This window comes from Mustela nigripes, chromosome 14 (genome assembly GCF_022355385.1).
Source record: "Mustela nigripes isolate SB6536 chromosome 14, MUSNIG.SB6536, whole genome shotgun sequence".
NCBI classification, from domain to species: Eukaryota; Metazoa; Chordata; class Mammalia; order Carnivora; family Mustelidae; genus Mustela; species Mustela nigripes.
In genome coordinates, this window is record NC_081570.1 from 1,944,248 (window position 1) to 1,960,717 (window position 16,470).

Consider the following 16,470-nt stretch of genomic DNA (forward strand, 5'->3'; position numbering starts at 1 on the left):
CAGGGCTGCGGGCGCGCTGGAAGGAGAGCCGCGAGGCTGGGGGCGAAACGGAGCAGACCGGACCCGGCGTTCTTGGGATGGGGCCCGCCAAACCCAGCACTTTACCTCTGGCCAGGAAGGGGGGCCCGGGTCAGGTCTCGCCCTGCTCTGGCTGAGTTCTGACGGAAAAAGGGTCGTGTGTTATGTCCATTTACACATGTCCCTGCAAGTTAAAGGTAGAGCAGTTAGTGGCCCGTGTCAGGAGGAAGTGATCATGACCCTTGCGCAGCCTCGACTGCAGTCGGGTTGGGAGGCTTAGGCTGTCCGCCTCGAGCCCGCTGCAGAGCCTGGGTTTGGGGACGGGAAGCTGTGCCTGTCGAGGGTGCCAGCAGCGAGAACTTGGGGACAAAGCCCTCAAGTTGCCGGCGTGTCGTCCGTGTGCTCAGCCCGCCCACAGAGTCTTCCGGTGGCCCCTTAACCTGCGGTAATCGTGGGAAGATCGGGGTCACCAGTTCTCCGTCTGTCACGTCCAGAGTGCGCGGCGCGTGCTGACTGGCGACCGTGGTCACTCCCGGAGCCCAGAAGTTCTCTGCTGGAAGCGCCGCAGGTCTTGTCGGTGGCCGTGGAGCAGCGTCCCAGTGTCCGTCCCCACACCTGATCGGGCTGCGGGGGAGCGCTGGGGCCGGCGGAGTGAGCTCTTCGTTTCTTCTCTGTAGGCGAGAAGGTCTTGGGATTCGCATTCAGTGGGACAAGCAGAGCCGCCCTTCCTTCATAAACAGATGGAACCCCTGGTCCACCAATGTGCCCTACGCCACGTTCATCGAGCACCCGATGGCCGGTGCGGATGAGAAGACTGCCTCTCTGTGCCAAGTAAGACCATAAGAGCTGCTTCCCAGCTGTGATGGCAGTGTTCTCACGCTGCCCTGCTCACCGCGGCGGCCACGTGTGGCCATGGAGCATGGGAACGGTCATAGTAAACTGAGGAAACAGACTTATAAATTTTAGAAGGGTTAGCTTACATTTAAATAGCCCCATGTGGCTAGTGGCTCCTGGTCAGTGGGGCTGTACAGCCTGGCCCCTTGTGGCCACCATCGCCTTGGAGGAGGGCCTAGCAGGGTTCCAGGTAGTCTGTGTTCACCAGGAGAGGATGCCCTGGGGCCCTGGTAAGGCCATAGTTAGACGCCGCTTGGCAGCCGTGCACCGTGGCCTCCTTCCTGGCCTGGCAGGTGGCAGAGGTCCCGACTGCAGATCTGCTGTGATGTGCGGAGGGCAAGGCCCTGTGCGGCTCGTCATGTGTCCGCATGGCAAGGGACTAAACAGAGAGCCACATCATGAAGGCGCTGAGGGACTGTGAGGCTGTGGCTGGAAAGGCCTCTCACGCAGGGGCAGTGACGGGGGCTGGTGCAGAACTGGGTGGGGTTTTCCTGGTGTAGATCGCTGATCAACATGTTTTCTCTCTCTTTTAAGTTGGAAAGCTTCAAAGCTATGTTAATCCAAGCTGTCAAAAAAGCCCAAAAAGAGAGTCCTTTGCCGGGGCAAGCCAGCGGTGTGCTGGTCCTGGAGCGCCCCCTCCTCATTGAGACCTACGTGGGACTGATGTCCTTCATTAACAACGAAGCTAAACTGGGCTATTCCATGACCAGAGGCAAAATAGGCTTCTAGACGCTGCCACAGGCAGACATGGGAACTTGGGGCGTCGGACACGCCGGCTCTGCTGCCCCTGCAGGGTCGGAGCTCTGAACCTTTAGGGGTCTGAGCGAGATTAGAATAGTCGAATGAATTCTATGACCTAGCTGGGTCGTGGACATCTGGCAATAGGAGCTACGGACAAAAAGGAAGCTAGCTGTCCCTGTCTTGGCTGGTATTTTGTCTTCTAGAACCTGTTTCCGTGCTTTTCCTGGAGTGTCTGCATTTGGCTTCTCGTGGTCCTCCCCGCCCCAGTGCGCTGGCGTGTTAATAAACGCGTGGTCCTGCCGGGACCTCCCTGCTGGCGCTGCGAGCCCCAGGCCAATGCTGTGTGGACTGCTCCGTCCAGGGAGGTCCCTGACCCCACTGCCCGTAGTTGCAAATACCTTTCTGTTTGGTGTCCAGTCTTGTATTTTGAAATTTCATCCGTTTTCTTAAAGCTAATTGCAGAACAAGCCAGGCTGCTGAACTAAGCGAGAGACAGTCTGCCTCGCGCTGCCGAGTGAATAGCTGCTTTTGTGTGAATACATGTTTGACCCAAAGCCACGCTTTTGTAAACTTGTACTGTGTAGTACCTCTGGCATCCTTCCCAGGCCCGGAAGTCCACAGGAAGTCATTTCGAGACAGTTCATTAATTTCAGTCACCTTCTTAGTTCTTTGCAAACAGTTTGACGACCCTGCCTAGTCTAGGTTTGTCTTCTCGTTTTCGTATTTAAAATGGGGGTTGCTTACTTTGCTTTTCAAGATGCCCTTTTGAAAAAAGGGGTCGTATTAGTCTCCTCTCATATGCTGCTGACCCCGGCTCGGTGACCACAACGCCCACGCTGACCCAAGGCCGTCCATTGGCCCTGACGACGCCTGAGCCGCGGCAGCCAGCAGAGCGTGTCCAGGTGGGAACCGCAGCACGCCGCCCACTCTCGCACCTGCCCTCCGCTTGCTGGCTCGACTGGGAGCACGTGTCCCCGGCCTGAAGTGCCGGCTCACCGTTTCTCCCTCCCCATCCACAGCTTTGGCGTGGCTGTAGTTGGCATGGCTGGGACCCAAACGCAGCAGCCTGTGCGCATCGAAAGGCTGCCTCCACGCCACCTGGGTCTCGAGCCTTCGCTTTTGGTCTCGTAGTAAAGACATTTACAATTGAACAGATGTCTTTCCTTCTTTGAAGCTGTTCGCTTTGAGAGCCTGCCAACTGGCTGTGCACATTCGGGTAAGGAATTCCTGTCCTGGTGCAGCTCGCTCAGAGAAAAACCTAGAGAGTGGTGAGCAAACCAGCCCTGAGCCTTTAGCCGGGCTGACGAACCCAGGTTTGGAAGCCTACTTCCTGCACTGGTGCTTCTCTGTCCTGGCCGCCGTCAGACCACCTGGACTGAGAGGTGGCAGGAACTGCTGTGGACAGAAGGCCAGGGGGGACTCTCTGCAGACCTGACCGTGACCCAGAGGCCCTGGGGCCTGTGTTCCCTGCCTCCCCATGTGGCACCGCCCTTCCAGTGCTCAGGGCTCCCCTCCCTGCACTCCAGAACACGGCCCATGTGAAGCCCAAGCCGGTTCCCCAGAAACACCACCCAGTGATGGGGAATGGGGGCCCCAGAGCAGAGCAGGTGTCCACCTGAGGGAGAAACGGGGTCCGTTCCTTCCTGTTAGTGACCCCAAAACCTGAGACCAGGAGTCCCTCCCATAACCAAACCTTTCATGGACGCAAGCCATCAGCCATTTTATGAATTAGGAAATACTTATTTTAAATAAAAATTATTACCATACATATTTACAAAAATGCTATAGAAAAATAACAGCAAATCGTTTCCTCTGGGCCACCATGGCTGGAGCAGCACCCAGGAAAGCCCATCCCTTCTCTGCAGCCGGCACATGCCAGCCGTCCTGCCTTGGTCTCACCAGGACCCGGCTATGCACACGGCCTAGGTGTGGTCACCCGGCCGTCCGAAGGCTGTGCCAACTCTCTCCTCGGTCTCCAGGAAGCACAGACAGAAGTGGTCCTTACTGAGAAGGGCCAGTGAGTCCCCGCTGAAATGCCAGCACAGAGAAAGCACCTGAAAGTCACCTGGAGAAAGACAGGTGGCCAGAGGGTTAAAGGCTGAGAGCAACACCACACTCCATGAGCAGAGGACAGGCCCAGAGAGACCCAGCCACAGCCCCAGATCAGCTCGGGGGGCCTTCTTACAACCTAGAGACACTGCGAGCCCCAGGCCAATGCCAGGGAGTGCACGCTGGGGACAGGCGGTGACCCTCGCTTCACACTCAAGGCAGTAATGCAGACGAGCCAGGCTGTGCCCGTCTGCTGGAGTCCCGCCTGCGGCCGGCCAGGAGGAAGTCCGAGGAACGCGGCACTCACCTTCCCCAGGCACCTGCACCGACACGCAGCCCGCCGGCGACCACAGGTACACCTTGTTGCCGCCCGTGCAGATGGCCAGTCGGGGCTGCTGTGGGTCCCACTGGAAGGAGCGCACCGGGGACAGCTGCTCAAGCACCACGAAGAGTTTCAGCTTCTGTATGTCCCAGATCCAGACGGCATTCGGGACGCTGTCTGAGGAGGGAAGATGCGGCAGGTGCCCCGTTCTTCACCGCGCCCCAGAGGCTGGGCCACGGGACCCATGGGTGCCACTGCTCTGGGGTCTTCACGGGCAGCACACTCCCCGCTCCTCCCTCCAGGCTCCCGGGCCTAACGACTGTTTCTATGCCCTAAAAAACCATAAACACCCTCCCTGTCTAAAACGGGCCCTCGGCCGTCCTGCTGTCTGGGCCCTGTTCTTCACCAAACAGGACAAGGCCAGCGGTCGACCGGCTGCTGCTCTGCCAGACAAGGCCTGCGCCTCCAGAAGCTTCCGTGGGCACGCTGTCCCAGCACCAGGGAGGACGCAGCACTCTGGGAAGCCTGATACCTGGTTTCTTCTCGGCTCTGAAAGCCTGGGCACCCAAGGAAACCGTGAGAGGCCTGGTGCAGGCCTGTGGCCACTGACCATTTCTTGTCGCCAGGAAGTAGTTGTCCGGACTAAAGGCCAACGCTCCTATGCCGACTTTCGGGTTTGCTCGGTCAGCAACAGGCTTCAGAGTCTGTAAGGAAACTGGCACCGAGGCGATCTCATCTAGAACATTGGAAGAGGGGATGCTGCGGGGCAGTTGTGGCGTGCACATCTGAGACCCCACCCTGGCCGCCCCCCCGGCCCTCGTGCAGAACAACACCGGCATGTGAACACGTCAGGCAAACGCCTATGAAATCGGGGCTCACCCGTGCCCCGCGTCAAGGCAGCAAATGCAGCTGCAGGGGGGTCCGCGGGGCAGAGAGGCCTGGCCACGTGGGGCGGGGGTGTGTGGGAACTCGGGCCTTCCCCTCCACTTTGCTGTGCACTTAAACTGCTCTACGGGAAAGTCTTAAACGACGTTGTAAGACCTGCAGTGAGAGGTTATAAGAGGAAGAGAAGGCGGGGGGGGGGGGGGCAGTGTGCTCGCTGGGTCCAGGTCGCCCCACTGGGGGTGCTGACGGAGCCCGGCCTGGCCACTGCTCCAGGGCCCCCTCTTGTCCTAAAGCCTGCGTGACGCCGCACAGAAGCGGGGACCCCATGGCTGAGACCCACAAGCAGCCCCGTGGCTGCAGGCCCCCGGACGGACTGCTCCCACTCCTCTCTCGCTGACCGGGGCACATATGCCCAGTCATTAGGGAACTCGCCCTCAGAGCACCAGCTGTCCAGCCTGGGTCCAGCACTTAGATGCAATCAGCAAACACCTCCCCACGCTCTACCGCTCCCCGAGTGAGGGCTGCTGGCTGGGAGGGGTCACAGGGAAGGGAAAATATACCTAAAGAAAAAAAATCAATGTCCAGGGGCGCCTGGGGGGCTCAATGGGTTAAGCCTCTGCCTTTGGCTCAGGTCATGATCTCAGGGTCCTGGGATCAAGTCCTGCATCGGGCTCTCTGCTCGGCGGGGAGCCTGCTTCACCCTCTCTCTGCCTGCCTGTCTACTGGTGGTCTCTCTCTCTCTGCCAAATAAAATAAATAAAATCTTAGAAAACAAAAGAAAAGAACATGGATGGCCCCGGCCCTCTGCTGCTCACATTTGCTCTCCGTGCTGGAGGCCGCACCGGCCGCTGCCCTGGGCGGGGGGAAGGCCAGGCGGCCCAGCGCCAGCCGCGGGTTCTTCTCGGCTTCCTTATACACCACCTGGAACACACAACAGTCTTGCTGCCGGCCCGCTCGGCAGGGGCAGGAGCACAGGCGGTGACAGTACCTGATAACGGTGACGCCTGACCTCGTGGCAGGGGTGCCGTTCCTGGGGACAGGAGGGACCCTGCCCAGCAACACCCGCTCCCTCGTGGGGTTCTTAATGCCTTCCGTGTGTGCTGGCGGCGTACAAACCTGCATCACGCGGCCGGCCGCTCGGCCAGCACGCACAGGCATTTCCCAGGGGGCAAGGCCCAGGAAACGAGGTGGCATCTGCGGACTGAGGCCTGACAGGCCCGTGCTTGAGGAGGTGAGGAGCCCCGGCCTGCCCTACAGCTTTAGAAGGCGCTGGCGTTGTGGCTGGAAGGACCTGCAGCACACCCTTCCAGGGCAGTACGGCCGGCCCGCTCGGACTCGGCCTCTCACAACCTTGCCCACACCTCTAGCCCAGTGCCTCCACAGGGCCCCGCCTGAGCCTCACTTCCCCAGGTATGCCCCTCTCTTCCTTCTGTTTTCACTCATGTTTCTCATCTGTGGGCAAGTTCCCCAAGGTCAGGGTCTGTCCGCCCCCTGCTGGGCTGCCCCTGCCCCCAGCACCTGCCTCAGGACATTTGCACTTCCTGTTTCCACTGCCTGAACCGCTTATCCCTCAGATCCTGTATCACTTCTTCCTGGCATCTGACGCCGTGATCCCTCAGCACACTGCCAGTCCCTGCCTGCTCAGGGACATCCACTCCCTATTTTTCTGGTCTGGTTCTCCAGCCCTAGATGCTCAGTGCCTGCAGGTGGGAGACCCTGGTTACAGTGCCGAGAGCAGGGGCAGCTCTGGGACATCTGCGGAGGGGAGGGATAGGGCAAGGACTCTAATCCTGCGAAATGTTCCATGACAGATGTTTCTAGCGGCGCCTCCATTAGGCATCTGTCTTCGACTCCCGTGATCCTGGGGTCCTGGGATCGAGCCCCACATGGGGCTCTCTGCTCAGCAGGGAGCCTGCTTCTCCCTCTCCCACCCCCCCTGCTTGTGTTCCCTCTCTCGCTGTCTCTCTGTCAAATAAATAAAATCTTTATTTTTGAAAAAAGAGAGAGGGGGGCGCCTGGGTGGCTCAGTGGGCTGAGCCGCTGCCTTCGGCTCGGGTCATGGTCTCAGGGTCCTGGGATCGAGCCCCACATCGGGCTCTCTGCTCAGCGGGGAGTCTGCCTCCTCCTCTCTCTCTGCCTCTCTGCCTGCTTGTGATCTCTGTCTGCCAAATGAATAAAATCTTTAAAAATAAGTAAATAAATAAATAAACAGAGAGAGAGAAGAAAAACAGTGACACAAGTTTCTAGTGATGTAAGTGCCTGTATCACACAAGGAACAGTGTGAAGAGAAAAGCGCATTTTTCTACCTCCCTTCCCCAAATACTGCCCTGACGGAGGCCTGCATTCCAGACTTACTATTTTGGGATTAGTAACAGTTGCTGGATGCCCAAACTCTGTGATCATTTTCCAAGTCACATGATTAAGAATGCGCACCTGGGGAGAGAACGTGCGCGTGAGGCCCCGGCCTGCGCTGGGCCCTCGGCGTCCCCACGTGCCCTGCTCTGTCCTCACCTTCCCATCGTAGCTTCCCACGGCCAGGAACTGACTGCTGGGGCTCCAGGCCACCGACTTGACGCCCAGGGACCACTCGTAGGCACAGTAGGCAGACAGGAGCCGGCCGTCCAAGGAGTAGAGCAGGACCTTGTACTGAAGGAGACACCACAGCGGCTGAGCCTCACGCTGACCTGAGCCCGGGAAGGACACAGACACCTGCCAGCGGGACTCGGACAGCGGGTGGGACGTTGGAGAGAAGACAGGACCTCCCCCGCCAGAGGCGACAGTGGGGTCCTTGGCCACAAACGTAAGGACTTTGTGGTCCAAGGACTACAGCTCCACATCGGAGCCCAGGAGGCTAACCGGGCCACCACGGAACCTCAGGTAAACACAGGTCACAGCACTTAAGTCACAGAGGTCTACCTGGTCATCTTCTATACCTCCAGACAGGTGTCCCACACTGCCAGCACACAGCCGTTTGGGGCCCACTCAATCCCTGCGAGGTCCTGGGTCTCCGTATCAAAGTGCTTCCAAAAGCAAAAGGGAGAAACAATACTTTTGAAAGTGTTTCCTTAAACAAAGGCACAATTTATAACTGAGGTTTTTATTTTACATGTTTAGTATTTAATTTCTTTATATAGAAATGGACAAGAGTATCTACAGCTCTGTCCTTCCATAATTAAAATCCCGCCGGAGCATCAAGGAGGTCCCAGGCGGCCAGCACGCGGCCAGCACGCGGCTACAGCCCGCGAGGCAGGACGGGGCCCAGCGCGGCCCCTCCCGCTGCCCTCCCCGCGCTCCCCCCTCCTCCTCTTCCCGCCTGCTCAGCCTCACTCCTGCAAGGCCGACTCAGGCAAGATCGGGCCAGGACCCTCCATGCCCAGTCAGCGAGGACTCCTTGGTGCTCTGATGGAATGGCCATTCCTATTCCAGAAGCTTCTCTGCACCCGGCCTCCTGCAGATGTAAGCCCAGCCAGGGCAGGGCTCTGTGCCCTGGGCTGCCCGGCACCCCGGCACCCTGGCATCTTGCCCAGAGTAGGCGCTCGTCCTCCTCACACAGCAACACACACGCAAGTCCCACTACACTAACAAACGGGAAATGGCTCCCAAGGACGGCACATCAGGTCTACTGCACACCGGGTGGGCCCATGCTCTGCACTCCGGAGCGACGACGTCACACTGTCGCCCACTCTCCTGAAGGGGCCCCGGAGCTGCCAGGAATCCCCGTCTCGGCCACCCCCGTGCCCACAGGATCACCGAGCAAGCCCTACCCGCAGCAGCTGCCAGTCGCTGCAGACCAAGATGCTCACGTGGTCCTTGCAGTCCCGCCGCTCAGCCAGCGCCAGGTAGCGGCCGTCCCGGGTGAAGGAGATCCCTGCCGAGAGGAACAGGGCCTGCTGTCCGCGGCCGAGCAGGAGGAACCACACCTTCGAGGAGGGACGGGGCATGGGAAGGGAAGTAGCGGCCGCGGGAAGGGACGGGTGCACGCAGCCCACAGGAGAGCCACGACGCAGTGACTGTGGTCCGGGCTCCACCGCCCGCTGGGCTGTTCTGCAGAACCCCGCAGACCCCGGGCCGGGACCTGCGAGGAAACCTGGGAACTGCGGAACGTTACTAAAAGGTGCGCCTCGCACCTCACGGGACACGGGTCGTCATGTCTTTAGAAAATAAGTCACAGGGAATTCTACCGGTTTAAAGTCGGTTGTCATTACACGTTGAATTTTTACTTTGAATTTAACTACTTGGAAGAAGTGAACTTAAGCAAAGAATTTGGAAATAGACTTTGGTTGAAAATGTTAAATTTCTAGTTCCGTATGAGCTCAAAAAGCCCTGAGCCACATCTCATGCGTCGTGAGCCAGAAGAACACACACAGAAGACTTTGCTTCCACTCAGGAAATGTATTTGCCTTCCGCAGAGACACTGAGATCCAAGTTATACAGATAAAAACGAACATGCAGTTGCATTTCATTCAAGTTCCAAACTGCTAATGGCAACAGAAAAAATGGAAAAATATTCAAATCGTGTAAGGCTTCATTCTGCTCGTGCATAAGACTGCACGTTCAGGAAATGGTGCCACGAGCTCCTGGCAGCAGCGGGACAGGCGTGCGGCACCTTCCCGAGGTCACCTGGCTGCACTTCCAGGCATGGTGACCACAGGGGTAGTCGCCAGAAGGCCTAGAGGCTTCAAGTTCAGAACTGGGGTGGAGGGGTGCTCCCGGGAGGGGCATGAGCTGAAGGCACCTGGGCCCCAGTCCGACAGGGAAGGGGACGATGTGTAAACCCTACTTCTTTGAGGTCCTTTGATTCTACCTCGTCCTCTGAGACACACGTGGGATGTCAGAGACGAGGCATTAGCAAGTCTGGGTGCAGAGGCAGAGGGCTGGCTACGCACGGACACGCTGCCGAGGCTACGTGTGCCCACAAAGTGTCCGTGATAAAGAGGGCACGCGCTCCCCGGACCCCAGGCACGTGGAAAGGCTTCAGAGCCGCTCCAGCCACTCACCCTGCTGACAGGCTTTCGGGTACTTGATGTAAGACACAGACTTTGTGCACAAGGACCAGACCGTTATCCGCAGCTGTCGAGGAAAAGGGGAAAGAAAACAGTGTCGACTTAGCAGTTTCCGAGACGGGCTTCAAGCCTCCCACAGTCTCCCACTCCGTGGCCCGAGTAAGCCGTTTGCTGCAGAATTACAAACAGGTCGGGCAGCTGAAGGGGAAACGGAAGCTGGTCTGCAGCGGAGCGCACCTCCTAATGCCAGAGGGTCTGCTCGAGTCCTTAAAATTGTAGCTGAAGAATTTTTTTTAAATCTGCTTTCTGGGGTGCCTGAGTGGCTCAGTGGGTTAAAGCCTCTGCCCTCGGCTCAGGTCATGATCTCAGGGTCCTGGGATGGAGCCCCACATCGGGCTCTCTGCTCAGTGGGGAACCTGCTTCCTCCTCTCTCTCTGCCTGCCTCTCTGCCTACTTATGATCTCTATCAAGTGAATAAATAAAAATCTTTAAAAAAAATCTGCTTTCTTTTTCTTTAAAACTAGGCAAAAAGATTACATAACGACACCGATGTGATTCTAACACTCTGATGACCTAAGCCACATGTCTTTCTCAGACGTGCACCCGCTTTCTCACCACCGCGCGGTTTCACAGCAACCATCAGTGACAGGCGCCTGCGCACTCACATGGAACTCGGTGGTGTTGAGGATGTGGCGGCCGTCCGGGCTCCAGCACGAGGCCACCAGCCCGGCCGAGCCCTCGTCAATTCTGCAGTGCCATTCCGGCTGCTCCAAGGACCACACCTGCGTTTGCGACACACACAAGTGAGCAGAACCACAGCAGATCAGCACACGGACCACGCGGAACCCAGCTCCCGACCCAGGGCAACTTTCCCAGTGTTTCCTGAGGGGCCGGGGCCTGACGGCAGCATGAAGCCACACCGCTGGGTGACCTCACTGGGCTGAGTTTTAAATAGGCTATTCCCTTTGCCAGCCCTACGAGCTCCTTCAGGAGACGCTGGATCTGTACACCACATGTGCGCTTCCCAAAACCCACGAAGTCCACGTTCAGTGTCTCTGAACGCTTTCTGTTACGGAAGTCTATTTGGTTACAAATTAAGAAGATCGAAGTGTTTTCTTGTTTTGAAAGTACTTAAACCATTAAAACTAATAATTTTAAGACAAAACTAGCTTTGAACTACACTGCCCTTCCCCCGCCCCCAAACCAAGAGGGCAACAGAGCATGATCACCCTGTCCAGGCCACGCTCTGGGAAGGCCTCGGGGCTGTGGGCCCTGCGGGCAGCGCACCTGCACCAGCCCCCGCTTGTACATGGCGCACAGGATGAACCGGGAGTCCGCCGACCACTCGGCGTGCTGGATCTGGTCCAGGCACGTGTACAGTTGGAGGACCTGGAGGGTGTTCACGTCCCGGACCACTAACCGGTACTGCACACAGGAAGCCTGCAAGGGAACAGAGAGGCCTCCGTGGTCTACAGTGTAAAGCCAGGGGCCTTCAGAGCATCTGCGCTGCCTGCCCCCCCATGCAGGAGCTCCCCTTCCTCCTCTCCCTTCAGACCGGTCTTCCATCGGGACCGCCTCCTGTTCCCGACTGCATCGCCCGCTCCCAACAGAGAAGCCCTCCCACGATACAGTCGAAATATACAAACTACGTCTGAAAACTGAGACGTTCCAGGGTAAAGTACTCTGTTAAAACTCTCCACTTGAGTTATTTTCTACTCATGTCCGTGTGGGATGAGCACTTCTGTGAACTAACCAAGGGCGCTGCTGCTCGAGCCCTGCAGACAAGTCACAGGAAGTGAGTGAGGACAGAGGTCTCGGGTCCTCGCTGAGAAGGCCCACTGAGACGTAAGGATGCTGTGCAAACGCTCGCTGACTTCGAGGGAACAGAGCATACATACTGGCCTCTGCCCTGGACTCTGGCTCAGAACTCCTGGGAGCCCCTTGAAACCTCCTGGGTGACGGGGAGCATCTTTTCATTATTTTTTTTTAAACTTTATTTATTTATTTGACAGAGGGAGAGAGATCACAAGTAGGCAGAGAGGCAGGCAGAGAGAGAGAGGAGGAAGCAGGCTCCCTGCTGAGCAGAGAGCCCGATGCGGGGCTCGATCCCAGGACCCTGAGATCATGACCTGAGCTGGAAGGAAGAGGCTTAACCCACTGAGCCCCCCAGGCGCCCCAGGAGCATCTTTTGTTCTAATGAAGCAGCTCTAGGTGGGTCTCCTGGTCACCAGAAACACTGGCCATGGTTAGAAGCTTGGAATTTTCAGCCCAGTCCCATCCTCCAGAGAGAGGAGAGGGGCTGGCAATGGAGTTAACAACTGATCACGAGGAAGCTGCTGCAAAATGCAACGGTATGGGGGTCAGAGAGCTTCCAGGCTGGCGAACACACCACACAGGGAAGATGGCGCAGCCCACCCCCACCCATGGGGACCGAGGCTCCTGCGCGCGAGGCCCTCCCAGACCTTGTCCTACCCATCTGGCTAGTCCCCTGTATCCTTTATCGCGTGCTTTAACAAGCCAGTGTTTCCCTGAGTTCTGTGAGTACCTGAAGGGCCTGTCGGGAACCTGAAGGCCTGCCACTGTGGCTGGCCTCTAATGTGGGGTGCCTACTGTCCACCTGTGGGTCTCCAGGTGGATCGTGCCAGAACTGACTGGAGATGTAGGACACCCCACTGGTATCCTGGGGGCTCCAAAGAGACGTGTGGGACGACACACAACTACGCTTTCCCAGCCCAGGAGGGAAAAGCAGGGCCATTTTTCCTACAGTTGCACTGCCTCATTCCCAATACTGACTAGGAAGATGTGTAAGTGTCAGTGCTGTTTTCCCGAACACGGTTTATGGCCATTGTTGTTAAAAATGCCGTATCTAAGCAAATAATTTGAATTTACTTATGTGCTGACTATAGATTAGATTACAACTTAGAAATCAAGAACTGATTTTTAAATGTTAATGGCTTCCGTCTTATCCTTATCAATGTCAAACTAGATTACTGGTTTGTGTTTTATGAACTTTCATCTTAAAAAGGCCTCATGAGGGGCATCTGGGTGGCTCAGTGGGTTAAGCCTCTGCCTTCAGCTCAGGTCATGATCTCAGGGTCCTGGGATCAAGCCCTGCATCGGGCTCTCTGCTCAGCGGGGAGCCTGCTTCCCTCTCTCTCTGCCTGCCTCTCTGCCTACTTGTGACTTCTGTCTGTCAAATAAATAAATAAAATCTTTTTTTAAAAAAGGGGGGGCCTCGTGAGTTTTCTTTGTCAAAAGGAGAGGGGAGGGCAATTGTGGATTAGAAGAAACAGGGGTCACAGTGCAGCTTTCTGATCAGTTACAATGAACCCTTTATGAAATGCAACATCTGTATCGACACTTATGAAACTGTTGCAAGTTATCTGTCAAATATGTTGCAAGATATTAAAATGGCAACACAGACCTACTTTCTTTAGGATTTATGATAGACCTTCTAAGAACAGGATTCCAGTAACATTATAATAGAGTGTCCTGCAGTATTTTCACCAAGGCAGAGAAACCACAGGGCAACAAAAAGGAAGCAAAGTAATACAGTGTTTCTTTCCATAATTTACTGGGGTTTTCAGAAATTATTTTTAAAGACCTAATTTATGGGGAGCACTTTGAGTAACATACCAAGGCTTCTGGGGTGAATTAAGCAGAAGACTTTATGTATGTGTTAGCTGAATGCTGGTTTACGTGATTTAACACCTCTACAAAGGAGTTGTGTTCTCAAAGACCTAGACAAACACCAGGAATGTCAGTAAGTCTCCATCTAAAAAGAACCATGGGGCATGGTTCAGTTCAGACATACAACTAAGCGCACTTTTATAAGGCATGATCTTTTCTTACTGGATCTCCAACGTCCAGTATCTCCCCGCTCCTGCCTCCCCACACAAGGGTCTGAGGGTATACACTGATGATACTGGCCTATTTCAAAGCTTACATTGCCCGGATGGAGTCACTCAGTGAGTTCAGCACCATTCTGTCACCCCAATAATGAACAATAATAATAATAAGTCCTAGAAGCTCAAAGGAGTGCAGACAATGCCGTGTGTCGGGACACAGACTGCTATTCCTCCCATCATTCATCTGTCCCGGGGCAGATACAGGTGAAGGCGGCAGGAAAAGACCAAGCAGCTGCACCACTGCACCCACCACTGCACCAGACCAGACCACAGCCGGCGGAGTCCCGAGTTTGCCTTACGTGTCAGCCGGACAATGAGCTGATGCCTCGGATCCGCAAATGGGTGAAGCAGGACTGCCGTTGCCTGCCCCTGAGGGACGGAACCGAGGCAGGGAGGCTGGCACCTGCCCAAGCCGGGGCTCCTGCTTGGAGCATCTGCCCAAGTCCTCTGCCCCGAGCCCCTGCAGAACTATGCAGCCGGGTCACCTGCCCCCCACTCGGGGTATCTGCCCGGTCCCCCGCCCAGACCCCAGCCTGAGCCCCGTGCCCCAGGGCCCCTGTTCCAGGCATCCGCCTGGGTCCCCGGAGGGAGGCCCGTGTTCGCGGACCCCCGAGCTGCCTCCCCCCGGGCCCCGAGATCGCTCACCAGGTATTTGCCGTCCGGGGAGAACTTGCAGAGCAGGCTGGAAAGCTTGAACACCTCAGAGAAGTTCATGGCGGCCGCCTACCCCAGGGCCCGGGAACGTCAGTCCAGCTCTGCAGAGTTGCCTCAACCGCTACCTCCCCGGCCGGAAGTGACGGAGGACGAGAGCACGGCGCAGCCTATCAGGGCCCCCGGTGCCCGCGCAGCATTGTGGGGGTTGTAGTTCTCCCAGTCCCGCGCCACCTGGCGCCGCTTCCCGCGCAGGCGGTCCCCTCCCGCGGGGGTGGGCGGGGCGGGGCGGGGCGCAGCGCGTGCGCTCAAATTGAATTTCAAACAACGCATCCTGTTTGCGGGTAAATGTCTCCAAAACCGCACGGGACACACTGACACTAAAAGAGTCCCCGCTATCTGAAGTTCGGGGACGTCCCGTCGGACGGCAAGTGCACCGACAGCGACTACGCGGGCACAGTCACACCGACACGCGCTCGCCTAAGAGACGCAGTCGTGTGCACACGCCCGTGCTGATACGCAAACGTGCACACGCGCGTGCTGTTCCACACGTGCGGTGTAAGTCCGCATTCGTTTGCTCTTTGAAGCTGCGTCGGCCGCCCTGCCTGTCGCGAGGCCCTCGCCCGCCCCGGGTGGCACCGGGATCTGGGGAGAACTACGCGGACGCGGGCTCCGCAGGGCCGGGGGGCGCGCGCACCCTCCGGTTCTCCGCACGCGCGCATTTGGACCCGCGCACAGCAGAGGGACCGGCCGGAGGCCCGAGGCGGGCTGGGAACCTCGGCAGGCGGGGCCGCGCTCACCTGCCTCAGCGTCGCGCACCTTGCTCGCTCCCCAGCGAGCGCCTTGACCTCTCGCCCTCCGGGAACCCCTGGTCCTCCTTCCCCGAAGAAGGCTTCCCGCAGGCCCTGCCCAGGCCCTGCCTGCGCCTCCCGACCCTCCCGGGGCGCGCGGAACCGGACACGCGCCTCGACCCTCCCTCTGGGAACCCAGACCCAGCCTGGCTCCCCCCAACGCCTGGGTGCGCACAGTCCCCCGCCTGCCCCCCGCGGACGCCCCCCAGCTTCCTGGAACAAACCCGTAGCTGATGCGTGTTTGCGTCCGGGTAGGCGGTGCCAGCCTGTTCTGTCCCGGGCCAAATCAGTCCGTGCTCGTGATTCGTCTTTGTGTCCCCAACCTCCGCGCCTTCCAACCAGGAGGTGAGCCGCGAAGGTGTGCAGAAGTGAGCCAGGCGCGCCAGGTGAGAGGCGGACCCTTGCGGCCGGAGTACCCGGTCTGCACCAGCCCGGCTCGGACACAGTTCCACAGGCGACACTGCCATGAGGGTCACGCAAGCCCGGGGACGGCGGTTCGGAGGCAGATAACAGGTCGCGTGAGCCCCAGAACGCAGCGCACAGCAGGGGCCTGCCGCCGAGAGCCTCTCCGAAAGTGACACGCGCGCGGGTTCTGCGGCCGAAGCCCCGCCCTGCGTGGGTTCCAGCCCCTGGAGCCCTAAATGTCACGGGTCCGAGGGAAGACTTGCCCTGAGGCGGGTCTCTGCGCGTAGAGAGCGATTCCAAGTGCACAATCCACGTGTCGCGGTGGACACCCACGCGGACCTGCGAGAACGCAGAACAGAAACCGGCGCCCGGGGCCAGCAGGCCGCGGCCAGGGGAGGGAGCCGGGTGCAGGCCGCGACCTGGGAGTGTTTGCGTCACAACCTCTGCCCAGGAAAGCCGTGGGCTGGGGCCAGAGTCTCTCCCAGAGGGTCCCCAACGTTCTGCAATGCCGGGCGGGGCCGCGATCTTGGGTCGGTGACAGTGTAGACATCGCGCCCTCTTCCGAGTCCCCCTGGAGCCCCCCGGGGGCAAACGGCCCCACCCAAACCACCCCTCCACCCCCGGTCCTGTGGCCGTGACCCTCACCCCTGTTCCCCGCAGCTAGGGCAGACCCTCCGCGGACCAAGAAGGCCCTTCTCCTGTTCCTTGGAGTCTGAGCGCCCGGCGCACGGAGGGACCCAGCG

The 16,470-nt window shown here is 58.2% G+C and overlaps 3 protein-coding genes across 4 annotated transcripts in view; 2 read left to right on the plus strand and 1 right to left on the minus strand.

Moving 5' to 3' along the window:
• The window catches only part of TPRG1L (tumor protein p63 regulated 1 like), a 3,756-nt gene extending 952 nt beyond the window's left edge, over positions 1 to 2,804 (plus strand). Inside the window, exons 4-5 of the mRNA XM_059376808.1 lie at positions 696 to 849; positions 1,447 to 2,804. Coding sequence (XP_059232791.1) covers positions 696 to 849; positions 1,447 to 1,641 — 349 coding nt within the window. The 3' untranslated portion in view covers positions 1,642 to 2,804. The remainder of the gene's footprint in view (positions 1 to 695; positions 850 to 1,446) is intronic.
• Positions 1 to 14,619, minus strand: part of WRAP73 (WD repeat containing, antisense to TP73) — a 16,998-nt gene extending 2,379 nt beyond the window's left edge. The window contains exons 1-12 of one of the 2 annotated variants that reach the window (XM_059376806.1): positions 14,466 to 14,619; positions 11,200 to 11,352; positions 10,578 to 10,694; positions 9,907 to 9,979; positions 8,674 to 8,777; positions 7,843 to 7,929; positions 7,421 to 7,555; positions 7,265 to 7,342; positions 5,725 to 5,830; positions 4,635 to 4,760; positions 4,010 to 4,201; positions 106 to 202 (exon numbers count right to left, since the gene is read on the minus strand). In XM_059376806.1, coding sequence (XP_059232789.1) covers positions 106 to 202; positions 4,010 to 4,201; positions 4,635 to 4,760; positions 5,725 to 5,830; positions 7,265 to 7,342; positions 7,421 to 7,555; positions 7,843 to 7,929; positions 8,674 to 8,777; positions 9,907 to 9,979; positions 10,578 to 10,694; positions 11,200 to 11,352; positions 14,466 to 14,534 — 1,337 coding nt within the window. In that variant the 5' untranslated portion in view covers positions 14,535 to 14,619. Of the gene's footprint in view, positions 1 to 105; positions 203 to 2,896; positions 3,719 to 4,009; positions 4,202 to 4,634; positions 4,761 to 5,724; positions 5,831 to 7,264; positions 7,343 to 7,420; positions 7,556 to 7,842; positions 7,930 to 8,673; positions 8,778 to 9,906; positions 9,980 to 10,577; positions 10,695 to 11,199; positions 11,353 to 14,465 lie in introns of those variants that run through there. The other variant, XM_059376807.1, reaches the window with a different exon arrangement.
• A 124-nt stretch (positions 14,620 to 14,743) lies between these two features.
• The window catches only part of TP73 (tumor protein p73), a 71,025-nt gene continuing 69,298 nt past the window's right edge, over positions 14,744 to 16,470 (plus strand). The window contains exon 1 of the mRNA XM_059376802.1: positions 14,744 to 15,708. Within this exon, the coding sequence (XP_059232785.1) occupies positions 15,556 to 15,708 (153 nt within the window). The 5' untranslated portion in view covers positions 14,744 to 15,555. The remainder of the gene's footprint in view (positions 15,709 to 16,470) is intronic.